Source organism: Hyperolius riggenbachi, chromosome 12, assembly GCF_040937935.1.
Source record: "Hyperolius riggenbachi isolate aHypRig1 chromosome 12, aHypRig1.pri, whole genome shotgun sequence".
NCBI classification, from domain to species: Eukaryota; Metazoa; Chordata; class Amphibia; order Anura; family Hyperoliidae; genus Hyperolius; species Hyperolius riggenbachi.
Window position 1 is genome coordinate 164,098,899 of NC_090657.1, and position 18,735 is coordinate 164,117,633.

Consider the following 18,735-nt stretch of genomic DNA (forward strand, 5'->3'; position numbering starts at 1 on the left):
TTCTCCTAAGAATAAGGGAACAGGTCATTGGAAAGTAGAATTTTCCAGTGCATGCGCAGTAAAGATGGTGCTGGTTATTCTATCATACGGTCTTGCCAGCCTACGGATGGCAGGCTGAGGAGAGGACTAGCAGCGGACTCCACCCATTGGGGGTGGAGTTCAGGGTTAACTCTTGAATGGCTGTTTATAAGGAACGGACCATCTCGGGAACTCACTTTCTTTCACTTCTGACTTTCACTTTCTACTTTCCTTCTAGTCACTGACTGCCCTACTGTAAAGGTGGCCACACACGATACAATAAAATGATCCGATTTTACGGAAATTCGATAAAACGATTTGATGTCCCGAAAAAAATTCGAAAGCTTTTCTTCTTTCGACTAAAAAAATCTGATCGGATTTCAAGTTTTCTTTGATTTTAATTGATCCGGAATGCCAGATATTTTTCTTCAATCTATGGTGTGTGTTAGATTGTCAATTTATTAATATACACATCCTAGCAATTTTGTCAGAGTTTCCAATCACTTTTATCATAATTGGGGAAAAACACAGGTGTGTAGTACATTGGTCATATTTTTGAAATGTTACAATTAGTCTGAAAAATTGATTGCAATTCTTAAATTGAACAGATATTTAAAAAATGGTATGGTGTGTGGCCACCTTAACCTTATGCTGTATATAGGCCTAGGTGCAACATAGCATAGATTTCGTAAGGTAAAGCCTGGTTACCATTCGCAAGGAATGGACCAAGAGTCGGTAACGCTTAACCACTTGAGGACCACAGTCTTTCTACCCCTTAAGGACCAGAGCCTTTTTTTCCATTCAGACCACTGCAGCTTTCACGGTTTATTGCTCGGTTATACAACCTACTGTCTAAATGAATTTTCCCTCCTTTTCTTGTCACTAATACAGCTTTCTTTTGGTGCTATTTGATTGCTGCTGCAAGTTTTACTTTTTATTATATTCATCAAAAAAGACATTAATTTTGTCAAAAAAATTTTTTTTTTTAACTTTGTGATAAAATTTGTCAAATAAAAGTAAAATTTCTGTATACATTTTTGTCCAAATTTATTGTGCTACATGTCTTTGATAAAAAAAAAAAAAAACATTCAGTGTATATTTATTGGTTTGGGTAAAAGTTATAGCGTTTACAAACTATGGTGCAAAAAGTAAATTTTCCCATTTTGAAGCATCTCCGACTTTTCTGACCACCTGTCATGTTTCATGAGGTGCTAAAATTCCAGGATAGTATAAATACCCCCCAAATGACCCCATTTTGGAAAGAAGACATCCCAAAGTATTCACTGAGAGGCATGGTGAGTTCATAGAAGATTTTATTTTTTGTCACAAGTTAGCGGAAAATGACACTTTGAGACAAAAAAAAAAAAAAAAAAAAAAAAAGTTTCCATTTCTGCTAACTTGTGACAAAAAAAAAAAAAAAAATATGATGATATCTGCCACGAACTCACCATGCCCCTCTCTGAATACCTTGAAGTGTCTACTTTCCAAAATGGGGTCATTTGTGGGGTGTGTTTACTGTCCTGGCATTTTGGGGGGTGCTAAATTGTAAACACCCCTGTAAAGCCTAAAGATGCTCATTGGACTTTGGGCTCCTTAGCGCAGTTAGGCTGCAAAAAAGTGCCACACGTGGTATTGCCGTACTCAGGAGAAGTAGTATAATGTGTTTTGGGGTGTATTTTTACACATATCCATGCTGGGTGGGAGAAAAATCTCTGTAAATGACAATGTTTTTTTTTTTTTTTTTTTTTTTTTTTACACACAATTGTTCATTTACAGAGAGATTTCTCCCACCCAGCATGGGTATGTGTAAAAATACACCACAAAACACATTATACTACTTCTCCTGAGTACAGCGATACCACATGTGTGGCACTTTTTTGCACCCTAACTGCGCTAAGGGGCCCAAAGTCCAATGAGTACCTTTAGGATTTCACAGGTGGTTTTGAGACATTTGGTTTCAAGACTACGCCTCACGGTTTAGGGCCCCTAAAATGCCAGGGCAGTTTAGGAACCCCACAAGTGACCCCATTTTTGAAAGACAACACCACAAGGTATTCTGTTAGGAGTATGGTGAGTTCATAGAAGATTTTGTTTTTGTCACAAGTTAGCGGAAATTGATTTTTTTTTTCATTAAGTGTCATTTTCCACTAACTTGTGACAAAAAAATAAAATCTTCTATGAACTCACCATACTACTAACAGAATACCTTGGGGTGTCTATTTTCTAAAATGGGGTCACTTGTGGGGTTCCTACACTGCCCTGGCATTTTAGGGGCCCTAAACCGTGAGGAGTAGTCTGGAAAGCAAATGCCTCAAAATGACCTGTGAATAGGACATTGGGCCCCTTAGCGCACCTAGACTGCAAAAAAGTGTCACACATGTGGTATCGCCGTACTCAGGAGAAGTAGTATAATGTGTTTTGGTGTGTATTTTTACACATACCCATGCTAGGTGGGAGAAATATCTCTGTAAATGAACAATTGTGTGTAAAAAAAAAAAAAAAAATCTAAACATTGTCATTTACAGAGATATTTCTCCCACCCAGCATGGGTATGTGTAAAAATACACCCCAAAACAAATTATACTACTTCTCCTGAGTACGGCAATACCACGTGTGGCACTTTTTTGCAGCCTAGGTGCGCTAAGGGGCCCAACGTCCTATTAACGGGTCATTTTGAGGCATTTGGTTTCTAGACTGCTCACGGTTTAGGGCCCCTAAAATGCCAGGGCAGTATAGGAACCCCACAAGTGACCCCATTTTAGAAAGAGGACACCCCAAGGTATTCCGTTAGGTGTATGGTGAGTTCATAGAAGATTTTATTTTTTGTCACAAGTTAGTGGAAAATGACACTTTGTGAAAAAAACAATAAAAATCAATTTCCGCTAACTGTTGACAAAAAATTAAATCTTCTATGAACTTGTCATACACCTAACGGAATACCTTGGGGTGTTTTTTTTTTCTAAAATGGGGTCACTTGTGGGGTTTCTATACTGCCCTGGCATTTTAGGGGCCCAAAACTGTGAGGAGTAGTCTGGAAACCAAATGCCTCAAAATGACTGTTCAGGGGTATAAGCATCTGCAAATTTTGATGACAGGTGGTCTATGAGGGGGCAAATTTTGTGGAACCGGTCATAAGCAGGGTGGCCTCTTAGATGACAGGTTGTATTGGGCCTGATCTGATGGATAGGAGTGCTGGGGGGGGGGGGGGTGACAGGAGCTGATTGATGGGTGTCTCAGGGGGTGGTTAGAGGGGAAAATTGATGCAATCAATGCACTGGGGAGGTGATCAGAACCCCCTGAGGGGGATCTGAGGGTTTGGCCGAGGGTTTGGCCGAGTGATCATGAGCCCACACGGGGCAAATTAGGGCCTGATCTGATGAGTAGGTGTGCTAGGGGGTGACAGGAGGTGATTGATGGGCGTCTCAAGGTGTGATTAGAGGGGGGAATAGATGCAAGCAATGCACTGGCAAGGTGATCAGGGCTGGGGTCTGAGGGCGTTCTGAGGGTGTGGGCGGGTGATTGGGTGCCCTAGGGGCAGATTGGGGTCTGATCTGATGGGTAGCAGTGACAGGTGGTGACAGGGGGTGATTGATGGGTAATTAGTGGTGTTTAGAGGAGAGAACAGATGTAAACAATGCACTCGGGAGGTGATCTGATGGCGGGTTTGCGGGCGATCTGATGGTGTGGGTGGGTGATCCGATTGCCCTAAAGGGGCAGGTTAGGGGCTGATTGATGGGTGGCAGTGACAGGGGGTGATTGATGGGCGATTGACAGGTGATCAGTGGGTTATTACAAGGGGGATAGATGCATACAGTACAGAGGGGGGGTGGTCTGGGGAGAATCTGAGGGGTGGGGGGGTGATCAGGAGCCCCCAGGGGCAGTTAGGACCTAAAATAAAAAAAAGCGTTGACAGAGAGTGATTAGGGGAGTGATTGGGTGCAAACAGTGGTCTGGGGGGTGAGCAGGGGGTGGGTCTGACAGGGTGCAGTGGGTGATCAGAGGGAAGGGGGGGGCAGGATCAGTGTATTTGGTGCAGACTAGGGTGGCTGCAGCCTGCCCTGGTGGTCCCTCGGACACTGGGACCACCAGGGCAGGAGGCAGCCTGTATAATACACTTTGTATACATTACAAAGTGTATTATACAGTTTGTATGCGGCGATCATGGGGTTATCAACCCGCCGGCGCTTACGAACGGCCGGCGGGTTGTCGTCGCGGGTGGGCGGAGCCAGATGCCGGGGAAGCGCGCGTCACCAGTGACGCGATCGATCCCCGGCATGCCAAAAGGACGCAACGCCCATGGGCGTTTTGCGGTCCTTTCGGCGTCCACTTTGCCGCCGCCAATCGGCTGTGGGCGGTCGGCAAGTGGTTAAGAGGACTTACTACAGACAGATTGCTTTGCTGAGGTAGCAAACATGTAATGAAGATAAGTTTGCTGCTGAACACACCTGTATATCTGTTTGCCGAATAAACTCCTTAAACTTTGAAGACGTCTAAGCAGTTCTATCCAGGGCTGTGGAGTCGGAGTCGAGGAGTCGGGCCAATTTTGGGCACCTGGAGTCGGAGTTGGAGTCGAAGGTCGGAGTCGGATGATTTTTGTACAAAATCCACAGCCCTGTTAAGTATTAGACTAAGGAGTCGGAGTCGAAGTCTGAGCCATTTTGGGTACCCGGAGTCGGAGTCGTGGTTCCATAAACTGAGGAGTCGGAGTCGGAAGATTTTTGTACCGACTCCACAGCCCTGGTTCTATCTCCTGTGCGGTTATGAGTGTCAAGTTATCACACGTTCTGTGAAATGGTGCCGAACAAAGGTGGTGTTGTTGCCCATAGCAACCAACAAATATTTATTACAAACAGTTCAGTGTTCTCCCCAGGCTCTTTTAGCCGGGTGCTCCACCCAGCTAGATTTGGTGAGCACCCGGCTGTCATTGGCTCACCACCTCCTCTGTTGTAAGCAGAGTTGTGCAGTAAAGCTCCGGCCTTCCATTCTCTCATCTCACCCCGCCTGGATATTTCTTCATCCCACCCAGCTACTTTTTCATGCCACCTGGGTGGAGAAAATTTCTGGGAAGAACACTGCAGTTGCACTGTAGTGAAACAGTGAGAGAGAGCTTCAGATAAGGTAATACTGCAGGAAAGTTCAAAGGGTCATTAGCTCTGCATTGTTTTATAGTGTAAAATACATAGTGTGGTTTGTAATCTGCAAATATGATGCAATGTTTGAAATTATATATATATATATATATATATATATATATATATATATATATATATATATATATATATATATATATATATATATATATATATAAGCCAATGTTCTATTCATTATCCTTTCTACACATACAATTCAATATATCATACTTTTTTTTGCGCTTCAGGTTTGCTTTAAAGGCGCCCACTGACTACACAATCTTATTTGTACAATCTTACGGAATCTTTGGAGTAGAGACATAAGTGAATAAAGTGTTACTAGATACTTCAGGTGGTCCTCATACTATATAGTTGTTTTAAAATTGGACAATCAAGATTGTATTATCAATGGGCACCAACAGCAGCCACAAGCAATGAATTATCGGCCACGGAGTTCCTCTTACCTGGGTTGGACGGCATGTTTATGTTAGCCCGTGACACATAGTTCCCTATGCTGCCCTGGCTCTGCATTGGTATATTTTGTGAGCTGGGCACGGTGTGGCTATACCCAGGAGCTGTACCATGGGAGCTCACTGCCATACTCATGCTTGTTGTGGGCATGGTGGTCTGGCCAGACTGCTGCATAGACACGTGGCTGGGCCCTAAAGAAGTCAGAAGAACAGAAACTCAATAAAAATGACAATACTATGAAGGTAAACGTACATGTGTTTGCTTTACCAGGTACATCAGTGATGATTGGACTTGTGACAATGGATAGTATGTATAAGGCAATGGCGGTCACACAACATCTTATATACAAGATTCCATAAGGACTGCAATCTCCACACAAATGATGGTCAATGAGACGGTATTAAGAACGCTATCATGTGTGCAAAATTAATAAAAAATCAAATTGCAGGACATACTTATTGGTGCCATGGCTAAATTAATTATATATTTAAAGGAACCTGGGGTGAGAGAGACTTGGAGGCTACTATATTTCTTTCCTATTAAACAATACTAGTTCCCTGGCAGCCCTGCTGAACTCTCTGGCTGCAGTAGTGTCTGAATGACACCCCTGAAACAAGCATGCAGTTAATCCAGTCACACTTAAGTCAGAGCACCTGATCTGCTGCATGCTTGTTCAGAGTCTATGGCTAAGAGTATTATGCTGGGGATACACGGTACATTTCTGTACCGCGAAACGACCAGCTGATCCGGCCAACTGAGAATATTCAGCTGGCCCAATCAAGCCGCTCGATTCCTGCCCGCTCGATCCCCGCCGGCGGACAATGGCAGGGAATCGAGCGCTGATTAGGAAGCACCGGCGGGGACGAGCGGCAATCGATCCGCAGGGACGCGGCTGGGGTCGATCCGGCGGCTAATCGAGCCGTCGGTCGACCCGTCTATTCCCAGCATTAGAGTCAAAGGATCAGCAGGACTGCCAGGCAATGTGCATTGTTTAAAAGGAAATAAATATGGCAGCTTTCATATCCCTCTCACGTCAGACACACTGCAGAGCGCTTTTAGATCAGTCAGTGCTGCTAAAAAAACTCCCATTTACTTGCATTAAAACGTGGTAAAATTGCAGCACGATTGCTGCAGTTTTGTCACAATTTTACCATTATTTTAATGCAAGTTAATGGTGGCATATTTTTAAAAATGCAAATGTGGCAAAACCCTACAGGTGACCTTTAAAAACAAGAATGTTGTACAGACAGGTTGTATGGCTTCAGGCCAAGCAACATATTCTACTCTATGCATACAGGACGAGGAAGCGTGTGAGTAGATTGAGTGCATTGCTACAAGGGAAGAGCGTGCCATCTGGGGACACCTGTATATACTTTGGCCAAAGGAAAATGGAATGTACGGTATGTACATTGCTAAAGAGCCCAAATATTTTTCAGGGGCCTTTTACACTTGCAGGTAATTCCTGTGTTGCTTTACTCTATTTTACCGCTAGGGGTTGCAAAAGCAATTCAAGTCTATGGAGACCTTCCCACTTATTGTAGTCTGTTGCGGTGCGCTTGAAGTATCTGATCCGATGCGCGGAGCTTGGAGTAATGTAAGTCTATGGGCGATGCACATAGTGTAAACGACAGAGCACGGTGCGTCACGGCGCGCATGCATGGACCGATGGGTATCCCAGCAGGGAGTACGTCACCGAGTGAGGCAACGCTATACAGAGGACCCTGTCAGTGCACTCTGCTACAGGGTCATATGATTGTCGTTTTTTGTGTCGCGGTTGTGTTTGCAGGAGCAACACAAAAAATAAGTGTAAAATCGGCCTCAAGGATAACTACATGTGGTAGTATGGGAATGTCTTTCCAAATTCAACATTTAAGTTTTTGTTTTTAAAACACCCCATTTCATACCAGGCAAAAGGCCAGAAGTGGTTCTTCAGAGCTGGACTGTTTACTTCCGAAAGCACAGAGGCTGACTTAGAAGAATTACTTTTGCAAGTGCATTTTCTAAATAAAAAAAAAAAAAAGCTGTGCTTGCCTGCAGCTGTTCACCTGTCCATGCAGAAACAAGACTTCCTGTTCAGAAGGAGAGTCTTGAAATCCCACTTCCTGTGAGCTACAAGACTACAGCAGGCTGTTCCAGCATAGTGACTGACAAAACGTCCATCCACCCACCCAACCTTCCACCCATCCAACCACTCAGCCTTCCATCCATCCCCTCCACCCACCTGTCCATGCCTTCCATCCATCCAACCACTCACCAATCGATCCAACCACTCACCAATCGATCCAACCACCCACCCTTTCATCCACCCAACCAACCACCCACCTGTCCATCCACCCACCTGTCCATCCACACACCCAGCCTTCCATCCATCCAGCCAACAATACACCTGTCCATCCACCCACCTGTCTATCCAACCACCCACCCACCTGTCCATCCAACCACCCAACCTTCCATCCATCCATCCAACCACCCACCTGTCCATCCACCCACCCAGCCTTCCATCCATCCAGCCACTTACCCAACCCTCCAACCACCCACCCATCCAACCACCCACCAGTCTATCTACCCACCCAACCTTCCATCCATCGATTCTATCCTTCCACCAAAGCCTGTCCACACCAGCCTAGTATAGACTGAACAGCTGAGGAATGGGCTGAGTCTGACCTGAAAAGCCTTCGCCGGCTTGTGTTTGGGACATGTCTGGTGACAATCGTGTACACACAATATTGTGAAAAAATGGATTCTCAACTCTGTATTAAATGTTAAAATACAGTTATTGAAAGTATATTAACTTGGGGAAGCCATGAAACACATTCTATAAGCACAGAAGAGCCCACAAGCAATCTAATAAGTAGGCCTTCACCACTGTGCGTACTGCCGGCAATTTGTGCTGGTTCGTTGAGACTGCCATTTGGTTGAGTTCTGGATAACCAGGACTCTACTGTACTGAGTTACAGTTGTCTTATAACCAAAAAATGCAAATAAACAGAGTGTCAGATCAATGTTCTGAGGGCACCAGGCATCTCCCCCTAAATATCAGTCACCGACAGGGCCTTACATGCATGGAGAACTTGCACCTTGGTTGCTAGTCAAGACATTAGAGAAAGGCCTCACCATTGCTGATCTGGCTCTGCATGAGGGAGGAGGGGGGCAGACTGGCACCCAGTGCATCACTCAGGTTACCCTGTGAGTGGAGGGCCTGGCTGGGGCCTGTTTGGCTCATCCCTCCAGGGCCCAGGCTCATGTTCTGTGTTGGCGGCTGCAAATAAAACTTTGTCATTTCACAGGCAAAAAAATTACAGGCCAAAGACACACAGGATGAAAACACAGACAGAGGAAGGCTTCACTGAGTTATATAAAAATGTAAAGATTCAGTCACAAAAGTGGGCGCCAATGTTTGTGACTAAATCTTTACAGGTATTAGTAATTGATCTGAGGAAGCGAGACGGGACCCATGAACCGTGTGCATCAATAAATATAACTTTTCCATTACCTATGGATTGTTCTTCTGAGAAGGTAAGACGTTACACTTCTCACCAATATTATTACAACTAGCTATATAATCGGCAAGGGCGCCTCCACTAGTGTTTGTTAGTACTGAATTATGATTGGCTATCCTGGATTACTGCACACCCCTGACCCGAAAAAATACATCACAAGGGAAATCACATTGAAATACAATGAGCTGCCCAATCGACTGGCACCGGCAGGAATGGTAAGGATCTATTCACAAAGTGAAGTGGGGTCGGTTTGCCATTCTTTAGTAAGGCCGCAATAATTTGAGCCTAAAGCTTGCTATACACTGTACAATATTTTTGCTCAACTAGACATCGATCAATCATAAGTGGAAGTGAATGTAAAAATTTGTGATCGATGCTATGATCTTAAGTTGATCTAAAGAGGGCTCAAGATGATCTAAAGACTTAGCATGTAACAGTATTACACAGATCAGTTATATACTTTTACATGTCTTTTCACTAGAGATGGTCAATGAAGTGGTAATAATTCTGCTTTGCATGCAAAATGTATGCAGTTTGAAAATGGGCCAATCAGAAAGGATAGGAAGTTAATCTGATTGCTCGTATTCCAAGCTGCCCAGAATTTGCATGCTTTACTTGCCTCTCATTGGACAGCTCTACTCTTCACAGACAACTAAAAAGCCAGCGACCATCATTTGTTATTTAAAAAACAAAACTGCAAAATGAGGGGATTACTAGCACAAATCCTGTGACTTTCAGGAAGTCCAGACGTAGGGAAGACCTCACCCCCCCCCCCCCCCCATACTCACGGCCGGGAGCAGAGACTGCATGTTCTGATTGGAATCCGCGATAGTGGCCAAATACACCAGGTTTCTGTGCAAGATCTGCTGGTATCTATCAGACAGAACAAGAGATAGCATGTTTATTGCAGCAGTGAAGTGTAAAGAGCCCTTCACTAGTTCGCATTCCACGGTTTTTACCCCTAAGGGCTGTTTCATACGGACGTCCGCCCAGCTTCCGGCGGCGTTTCGTTCGGCGACGTGGCATTCGGCGGCTTTCATTGGTTTCCCGTCGCAGTCCCATGGAGGACACTGGATGCGGCAATTGATCGACCCTGTAGCGTCCAGGGTAGTCTCAAATGACAGGAAAAATTGGGATCGGAAAGCCGCGTTCGCGCAAAAGCCCAGGAAAAACGTTCCCATTCACTTGAATGGGAGTATTTAACGATTAGTCCCGAACGCCGGCAGTAAACACCCGCCAAACGTCCGTGCAAACCAGTCCTAAAGGTTCCTGACATTTTTGACAGCTCTGTTGCCTTGATACAGTAGTAACTTTTTAATTACTTATAGCATCTTACTGATATGTATTATTTGTTCAGTATAATCTAGGGCAAGCTTTCTCAACCAGGGTTCCCTGAGTACTCTGTAGGGGTTCCTTGGCATTTCCCCCTATCGTGGGGGAAGTATAATAGAGGACATTATAATAGGGGGTACTGCAAAAAAAAAAAAAAAAAGCACTATATTGGGGGTCCAAATAAAAATGAGGACATCAATAAAAAAGCACTAGGATAAGAAGACAGTATAATGAGGGGCAGTGTAATAGGGGGTAGTGAAATTAACAGCCACACCTACATTTAAAGTCCATGCCTCCTGCAAAAAAAAAATAAAAAAATGAGTTCCCTGAGATCCAAAAATTATTTGTAGGGTTCCTACAGGTTAAAAAGGTTGGGAAAGGCTGATCTAGGCTTTCTTTGGGTAATATTTTCGCCAAACTATTTTATAGTCCTTTTATGGGGAAAAAAATTGGGTGTAAATGCGGAAAATACACTTTTTTTCATTTTTGACCCTTCCTAATTTTCACATGACACATCCCACAGATATAGAACGTATATAAATGACTTATTTGGCCCTTCCCGATTAAAGTGATACTCCATATGCCACATTTTATTTACTAGCTGAGCATGTAGCAGACTGTTATCCCCAGCCTGCGCGTCTGTAGCAATCGGATGCGTTCGCTAGGGCGACAGTTCGGGGGCCCCAGTGCTGTACAGATGCACCACTAGGCAACGGCAGAGCAATACATCTGTAGAGCACTGGGCCCCAAACTTGTTTGAGGGAGAATCACACTCTAATACTAAGAGGCACCAAAGGGGATACAGTTCTTAAAAGGGGTTGTGGACTTCCCTCCAGATAAGGATCAGACACAAAGGAGCAAAAGCAATGATTTGGCTGGATAGTGTAGTAGTCAAGGGATCTGAAATAGGACACCTGGGTTCAAATCTTGTCTCTTCCTATTTAGTAAGCCAGCACCTATTTAGTGGAGGAGATCTTGGGCAAGACTCCCTAATGCTGGGCATACACAGAGTTTCTTTTCCTTATCAATTGAGCTGCTGATGGCTCGATTGATAATATCCTACAGGTCCGATGACCTGCCGGATAGATTCCCAGCTCGATCCCCACCGGCGGACAATAGAGGGGAATCGAGCGGCTGATAAGGAGCGTCGGCGGGGAGGAGCAGGAATCAATCCGCACACACGGGGATGCGCCGGCATCGAGCCAGCGGCTCGATCCGGCGCATAATTGCATCCGTGTATGCCCAGCATAACACTGCTACTGCCTATTGAGCATGCCCTAGTGGCCGCCTCCCAGTAGCTTTAAAGGGGCACTATTGCTAAAATCATCTTTTTTAAACCTTTTAGCATACATATTAGTTGATGGAGAACTGATTTTGCACATTATTCATTTTTATTTGAAAGTATTTGTTTGCAGGCAATAAACATTTAGATACATGTAGCCACGTCAGCAGTTGCACCTTTCCGACGCCAATGTAGTTCATACCATTCTGCAATAGGGAGGCAGCTTGTAGTGGTGTGCGAGTTGTCAGTTATCTTGTACCCCTCTGGCCATTTCAGTTCGCTTTTCCCACATTGTAACCGCTCTATAGAGCAATTACTGAGCACAGCAGCCGACGTAAAGTGATGGTCGCAGCCTCCTCCGTGCAGGGTGCAACGTTATTCAGAGCGGCTGCGTGTAGTTATGCTGCCCGGCCGCCAAGGACCCCCTTTCCCTATGCTGGCAATGAAACGGACACCTATTGTTGTCCGTTTCTACGGTAACCATGTCCGGCTATCCTATCTGCGCAATCTAGCGGCGGCATCAAAGAGCACACACAAGCGCTACAGCTGTGTGTTGCTCTGCGTGGTGTATTGCTTCCTAAAACCTTTTTTGAATGCCTGCAAAACCGTTTGGTGTTTGTGTTGTGGAAGCAGGTAGGCATTCAAAAAAGGTTTTGCCAGTGCCAGAGGAACTGCCTGTGCCAGAGGGAGAGAAAATAAATCAAAGTCCCCATAAGAGGTTTTACAAATCACTGAGGATCGTGTTGATTGGAATAACAAAAAGCGCTGTTTCCACCCAGTAAAGAGGTGGGATACATCTGGTAAGCAGTTTGGCACAGATTGCGGTGGACTGGCACTTGTCACAGGTGTGGATATAGAGGCGGGAGTATATAACTGTACTACAGCTTGAACTGTACTACTCTATGCAGAGATCTTTCCCCTGCAGGAATAAGGTCTTGTGATATCCATAAAACCCGCTCGGCAGCTGAGGTAGAGAGGATCGGGAGCAAGTGTTTGTGATATGCGTGAGACCCACCTGATAACTGAGGTGGAGAGAATCTGGTGAGCATTTATGAACAGGGGGTGAGGGAGACAGATGATTCACCACCTGGGGAGCACAGAGCACGAGTGACTTGTAGTTGGTGGAATAGTGTGAAAAGCAGGACTAAACAGTATTACCCTATGCGGAGTCTGTCTTTTGTGATTACAGGAATGGAGAGCGCGGCAGTTTAACTGAAATTTGTTATCCAAGAACTGGACTTTCTGCAGCGAACCCATCTTTGATTGTTGACTGTATGAATTGGTAATCAGTGTATGAACTTTGGCGCAGTGCTTCCCTGAATACATCAACTAATATGTATGCTAAAAGGTTTAAAAAAGATGATTTTAGCAATAGTGCCCCTTTAAGTCAGACAGGAAAAAAGCACTATACAAATACTGGAATTATTAGTATTTCTTCATTCACAGCAACACATTTTGAATGATAGTAAGTGCATGGCAGGGCTCCTCTGGACTAACCTGGAGAAGTGGGATGTTACTCACAAAACTCATTGTTGTGACATTATCAGTCATTGCTCTTAACTTTTCTGGTCCTCCTTATCTGGAGGCAGGTCTACTACATGCTTTTACAGAACCCCTTTGGCGCCTCCTAGTGTCCGTTTCAATGAATCCACACTGCAGCAGGGGTTATTGGAGTTCATATTACAGCAGAACAACCAATCCAATGACTTCTCACTGTCTATCTTCTACCTTACAAGTGACTGCTGAGATGTGATTGGCTGCTGTGGGGGGCGGCAGAGATACTCTGGGAAGTTTCAGCAGAGCACACCACAAGGAAACACTCACTGTGTGCATTCAGCCGTCTTCCCTTTGCTCTGATAATCCATGATACATTGTATCAGATGGTGGTTCTCATCCAGCATCTGTAAAACAAAATGGCAGAAGAGACAGAATTAGTACAAGGAACCAAAAATAGATTTGAAGAACAACTCGGATGTAAATCTAAATATACACTCCGCAGCCGATACTTCTAATTAAAAAATCTATTTGTGGCTATTGACGCAGCTCATGTGACAGAGGTGAACAGCAGGCTCTGTGGGAGGGGCTATTGCTGCTCTTAGCTTCAGTTTCCTCATGGTGCTCAGACTGCAAGGAGGCGGGGCAGAAAAAAAAAAAACAGGCTGAAGTCGTCTCCGAGACATCAGTCTCTGCCCGCCTCCTGTATATAGTGTTTGCCCATTGTAAAATCTTTCCTCTCCCTGATTTGCATTCTCAAATTTATCACAAGTGGCGACATATTTAGTGCTGTCAAGTTCAGGTCTGCGGCATGTTTGGTTACTGAGAATTCTGGTAGAAAATAGTGCCTGGTGTCCCAGAATGCTTGGGGCGAGAATACATAGCTAAACAGCCTAGGCTAAGCATCACTGGGAGGGCAGGGCTACATTCTATATACAGCAATATATATGGTAGATATAGGAAGGGTTTCGGATGCTGAAACCAGAGAATTACCATAAAAGTGGGTATCCTGAATAATTTCCTGCATTCTACTATATGTCACTACAGGGCCTCTTTAAGTTTATTAGAACTCATAGGTAAAACAGCAATGGGTGATAATTTGTGCACTACCAGTACATTTCTACGCATCAAAGGGTAATTGGGGTAACCTGAGCTATACCTGTGGGTACCTGGGAAGCAAACACTTTCAAAAGGCAATATATAGGAAATATTGTTGAGAATCGCGGTTCTATACCGTAGTTCCCCATCCTCCTCCTCCTCTTCGCATCTCTATAAACCCGCCGGAGGGTAATCTATACTGTAAGCAGCTGCAGAGTCCCTGGGGTAGGTTTAGTGGATACAGAGATGAGCTTTTAATTTGACTTTCTTGTTGATATTTTGATCTACAGGAAATAGAATTAGAGGAGGTGGGAACGGGTGCTAATCAGATCGGCAAGCAATGAATAATTAATCTGGCTGTCAGGTAATCAATCCTCTGCTTCAGAATCTGATTAGCACTGTGCAAACTTCTGTTTAAGCCCCCACCAATTCCAGTAATGGCTGGCAAGTCCAATCTAATGGTTACATCTCTAGGCAAAAATCAAGCACTGGTTTATAAAGGGAACCTTTACTGAGAGGGATATGGATGTTTCCTTTTAAACAATACCAGTTACCTGGCGGTCCTGCTGATCTCTAGTGGCCGAATCACACAGCTGAAACAAACATGCAGCTAATCCAGTCCCACTTCGGTCAGTGCACCTGATCTGCATGCTTGTTCAGGGGCTTTGGCTGAAAGCATTAGAGACACAGGATCAGCAGGAGAGTCAGGCAACTGGTATTATTTTAAAAGGAAAAATCCATATCCTTCTCAGTTCCCTTTAAAGTAAATCTGTAAAAAAAAAAAAATAATAATAATCATATTAATAAACAAAAACAGCCCCAGGGGGTACTTACCTCTGGAGGGGGAAGCGCCTGGATCCTAAAGAGGCTTCCTCCATCCGCCTCACCCCCCGGGATCCAGCCCCTGAAGAGCGGCGGTGTAAATATTTATGTGCCGCGCTCCTGCGCAGGTGCAGTAGCTGCTTTGCAATGGGCTCTGGCAGAAATAGCCGTGGCCCGATGGGGACCGCTCTGCTGCGCAGGCAACTGGATTTTTTACAATACACTTCTGCGCAGATGATTGCTTGGCTGGTAGAAAGGGAGCACCACTTCCTGCTTGGCCAGATGCCAGTTGGGGAATACTACATAGTAACCCGGTACTCCCCGAAGGCTTGTTTCTGGCGGTGCAGCAGCTGCATTTTGCAGTGTGGGACCAGCCTCAAGGAAACACGGCATAGAGTTTCTGTGTGCCAGCTTCAGTGCATGTGAATAGAAGGGAGCTTGTTGTCCTCCTTATTAAAGGCACTCGACATAAGATACATATGCTATGGCACCTTTTAGCACTGTTGTACTCTGAGCTGGGGGGAACTTGTGATTCTTGCATAGATGACATTACTTTGAGACAGAAGCAAAAAAACATAACTGTACTGGCAGTAAAGACTAGGGAAAAATAAATGTTTGGGTTGTAATGCTAGACTGTAATCCCCCATCAAAACGTAATTTCCAGGATTAATATCATATTGGGTGACGTAAAGCTAGTGCTATGTTGATGAAGTCAGTGGTGGTGATCTCATGGGTCCTGCAACAGTTTTGCATTTATTGTGCTCCAATGCGAAGGATGATTCTATATATCTAATACATTTTCAGTACTGACAGAGAAAGAGCCTGCCAATTATGTGCTCCCTCCACTATTTCCATACTTGTTCCAGGTGTTCTGCCTCCACTCTGACAATTGCATGCTTATTCCGGGTGTTCAGCCTCCACTAATTCCATACAAAACATTTTACCCATCCGGCCACACTGACTTTTTCAATACATTTTTATATTGTTAAAAAAAGAGGATCTTTAACCAAGGATTGAACTTCATCCCAGTCAGTAGTCGACACCCCCTTTCCCATGAGAAATCTTTACCCTTTTTCGAATAGATCATCAGGGGCGTCTGTATGGCTGATATTGTGGTAAAACTGCTCTCACAGTGTGATTTTATGACCATGGTCCTGACAGTTTGGCATCTGTGAACCTTGTTGCATTGTGGGAAATAACAGCTCTTTCCAACTGCCAAGCAAGCAGTATCTCCCTCTCAGTAACGAACATTCCGCACAGATTACCGGGTATAACTAAATATGTCACCACCAGTGATAAATGTCAGAATGTAAATCAGTTAGAAAAAAGATTTTACAATGGGCAAACACTGACTAAATAATCTATAAATTATTATTGTGAACAATTAACAATTTTATTCAGTATGTTATGGTCACTACAGCTCCACTTTAAGTATTGCTAATTTTGTATTTTAGAAACGGCTAAATAATGATATCAACAAAACTAAGTCAATTATTAAGTTAATTAAAGAGATGAATGTAGAGCCTGCCTTATTTAATTCATTTTAAACAATACCAGTTGCCGGTTAGTGCTGCTGATCTTTCATGCATCAGCAGTGCCTGAGCCACAACCTTAAGGGCCCGTTTCCACTAGTGCTGCGCACGGCTGCGATACGCGCGGTGGCGATTCCTGGTCTGCAGGGACACCGACGAATCCCATGACCCGTGCCATGCACGGCTATGGGATTCGCAGCCTCCTGCACGGAAACTGATGGCAATGTCGGCCGAATGGCTAAGGTAAGCGATGTGGCCGGCGGCGTCATTGTTTCCTATGGCATTGTTTCCCCGTGCTATTTGCCGGGTTGGACACTCTCCGAATTTGGCCCGGTTTCCGCTCTAGTGGAAATGGGCCTTACAGCAAGCATGCTGCAAATGCAGTCAGACTTTAGCCAGAAATATCTCATCTGCATGCTTGTTCAGGGTCTATGGCTAAAGGTATCAGAGGTAGAAGATCATCAGGGCAGCCAGGCAACTGGTATTGTTTAAAGAGACACTGAAGCGAAAAAAAAACTATTATATTATGATTTGTATGTGTAGTACAGCTAAGAAATAAAACATTAAGATCAGATACATCAATCTAATTGTTTCCAGTACAGGAAGAGTTAAGAAACTCCAGTTGTTATCCCTATACAAAAAAGCCATTATTTCTACGACTTTCAAAGTCGTGGAGAGGGCTGTCTTCTGACTTTTATTATCTCAACTGTTCCTGACCTATTTACTTTTCCTCTGGCAGAGGAGAGGTCATTAGTTCACAGACTGCTCTGAAAGAATCATTTTGAATGCGGACTGTTGTGTAATCTGCACATATTAGAGAATGATGCAATGTTAGAAAAAACACTATATACCTGAAAATAAAAATATGAGAATATTTTCTTTGCTGCTAGTCTTCTAGTAATTATTCATAGTACACAACCAATTCATTATATCATGTATTTTTTTTTCGCTTCAGTGTCTCTTTAAAATTAACAGAAGTGAGGAGAATACAGAGGCTCCCATATTTATTTCCTGTTAAACAATAACAGTTGCCTGGCAGCTCTGCTGATCTATTTGGCTACAGTAGTGTTTGAATCACACCAGAAACAAGCATGCAGCTAATCTTGTCAGATCTGACAATAATGCCAGAAACACCTGATCTGCTGAATGCTTGTTCAGGATCTATGGCTAAAAGTATTAGAGGCAGGGGATCAGCAGGACTGCCAGGCAACTGGTATTGCTTAAAAGGAAATACATATGGCAGCCTCCATATCCCTCTCACTTCAGTTGCAATAGGGGATGCTTGGAAATGACCTATACACAGTTAGGGGATTCTGATAATAAATGGACACTTATTCAGTGGGTACCGGAGATAAATGCATCTATACTCAGGAACTTGGTCAGCACAGACCAAAATAATGTTGAGAAATACTGTGAATCATTCTCATTAAGCTTTCTATACAAATCTAAATGGGACAAAGGAGTAACATCAAGCGTAAAACAGCAGCATCTGAATAACTAATGAATAAAACACAAGAAATGATTAAGTGCTGTTGGTCTTCCTGCGTATGGAGGGAAGTGTACTGCAGTCAGAAACTGAAGATGTGCAAAGACTGCCCCAATGGCCCCTTCAGCGGAGCTAATCCCTGATCCACACTGGCCTCCAGAGCCAGCGGCTGCAGGTGTAACTTTATGTCATAAAACTACCATTCTAACTGCCACAGATCCTGCTGGCTCCTCTCTATGCCAGAGAAGGAATGCGCAGGATTCGCAGACTGACATGAAAGGGACACAATAATAAAGAAAGATGTGATCGCTGTGCACAGACTCTTGGCTGATTACCCTGCTGAGAGCAGGAGAAGGGGAATGGCGTTAGACAATGGTGAAATATTAGCTGTCATTCAGCACACCTCCCCCCTCTTCTTCCCCTAATCCTCAGATAACGATGGAGAAGAAGACACTTGAGCACGTCCCCAGCTCTGATCGCTGTCATGGAGGAGGCAGATGACAGCTGAGGGGGCATTTCAATAATTAGCATTCAGCCATGGCACCTGTGCAGAGCTCAGTGCCCAGCAATG

At 44.2% G+C, this 18,735-nt stretch overlaps 1 protein-coding gene across 3 annotated transcripts in view; it reads right to left on the minus strand.

Moving 5' to 3' along the window:
* Positions 1-18,735, minus strand: part of SS18L1 (SS18L1 subunit of BAF chromatin remodeling complex) — a 53,970-nt gene that overhangs the window by 33,629 nt on the left and 1,606 nt on the right. For all 3 annotated transcript variants that reach the window (XM_068263682.1, XM_068263681.1, XM_068263680.1), the window contains exons 2-5: positions 13,557-13,633; positions 9,907-9,991; positions 8,733-8,877; positions 5,612-5,809 (exon numbers count right to left, since the gene is read on the minus strand). In XM_068263682.1, the coding sequence (XP_068119783.1) occupies positions 5,612-5,809; positions 8,733-8,877; positions 9,907-9,991; positions 13,557-13,633 (505 nt within the window). The remainder of the gene's footprint in view (positions 1-5,611; positions 5,810-8,732; positions 8,878-9,906; positions 9,992-13,556; positions 13,634-18,735) is intronic.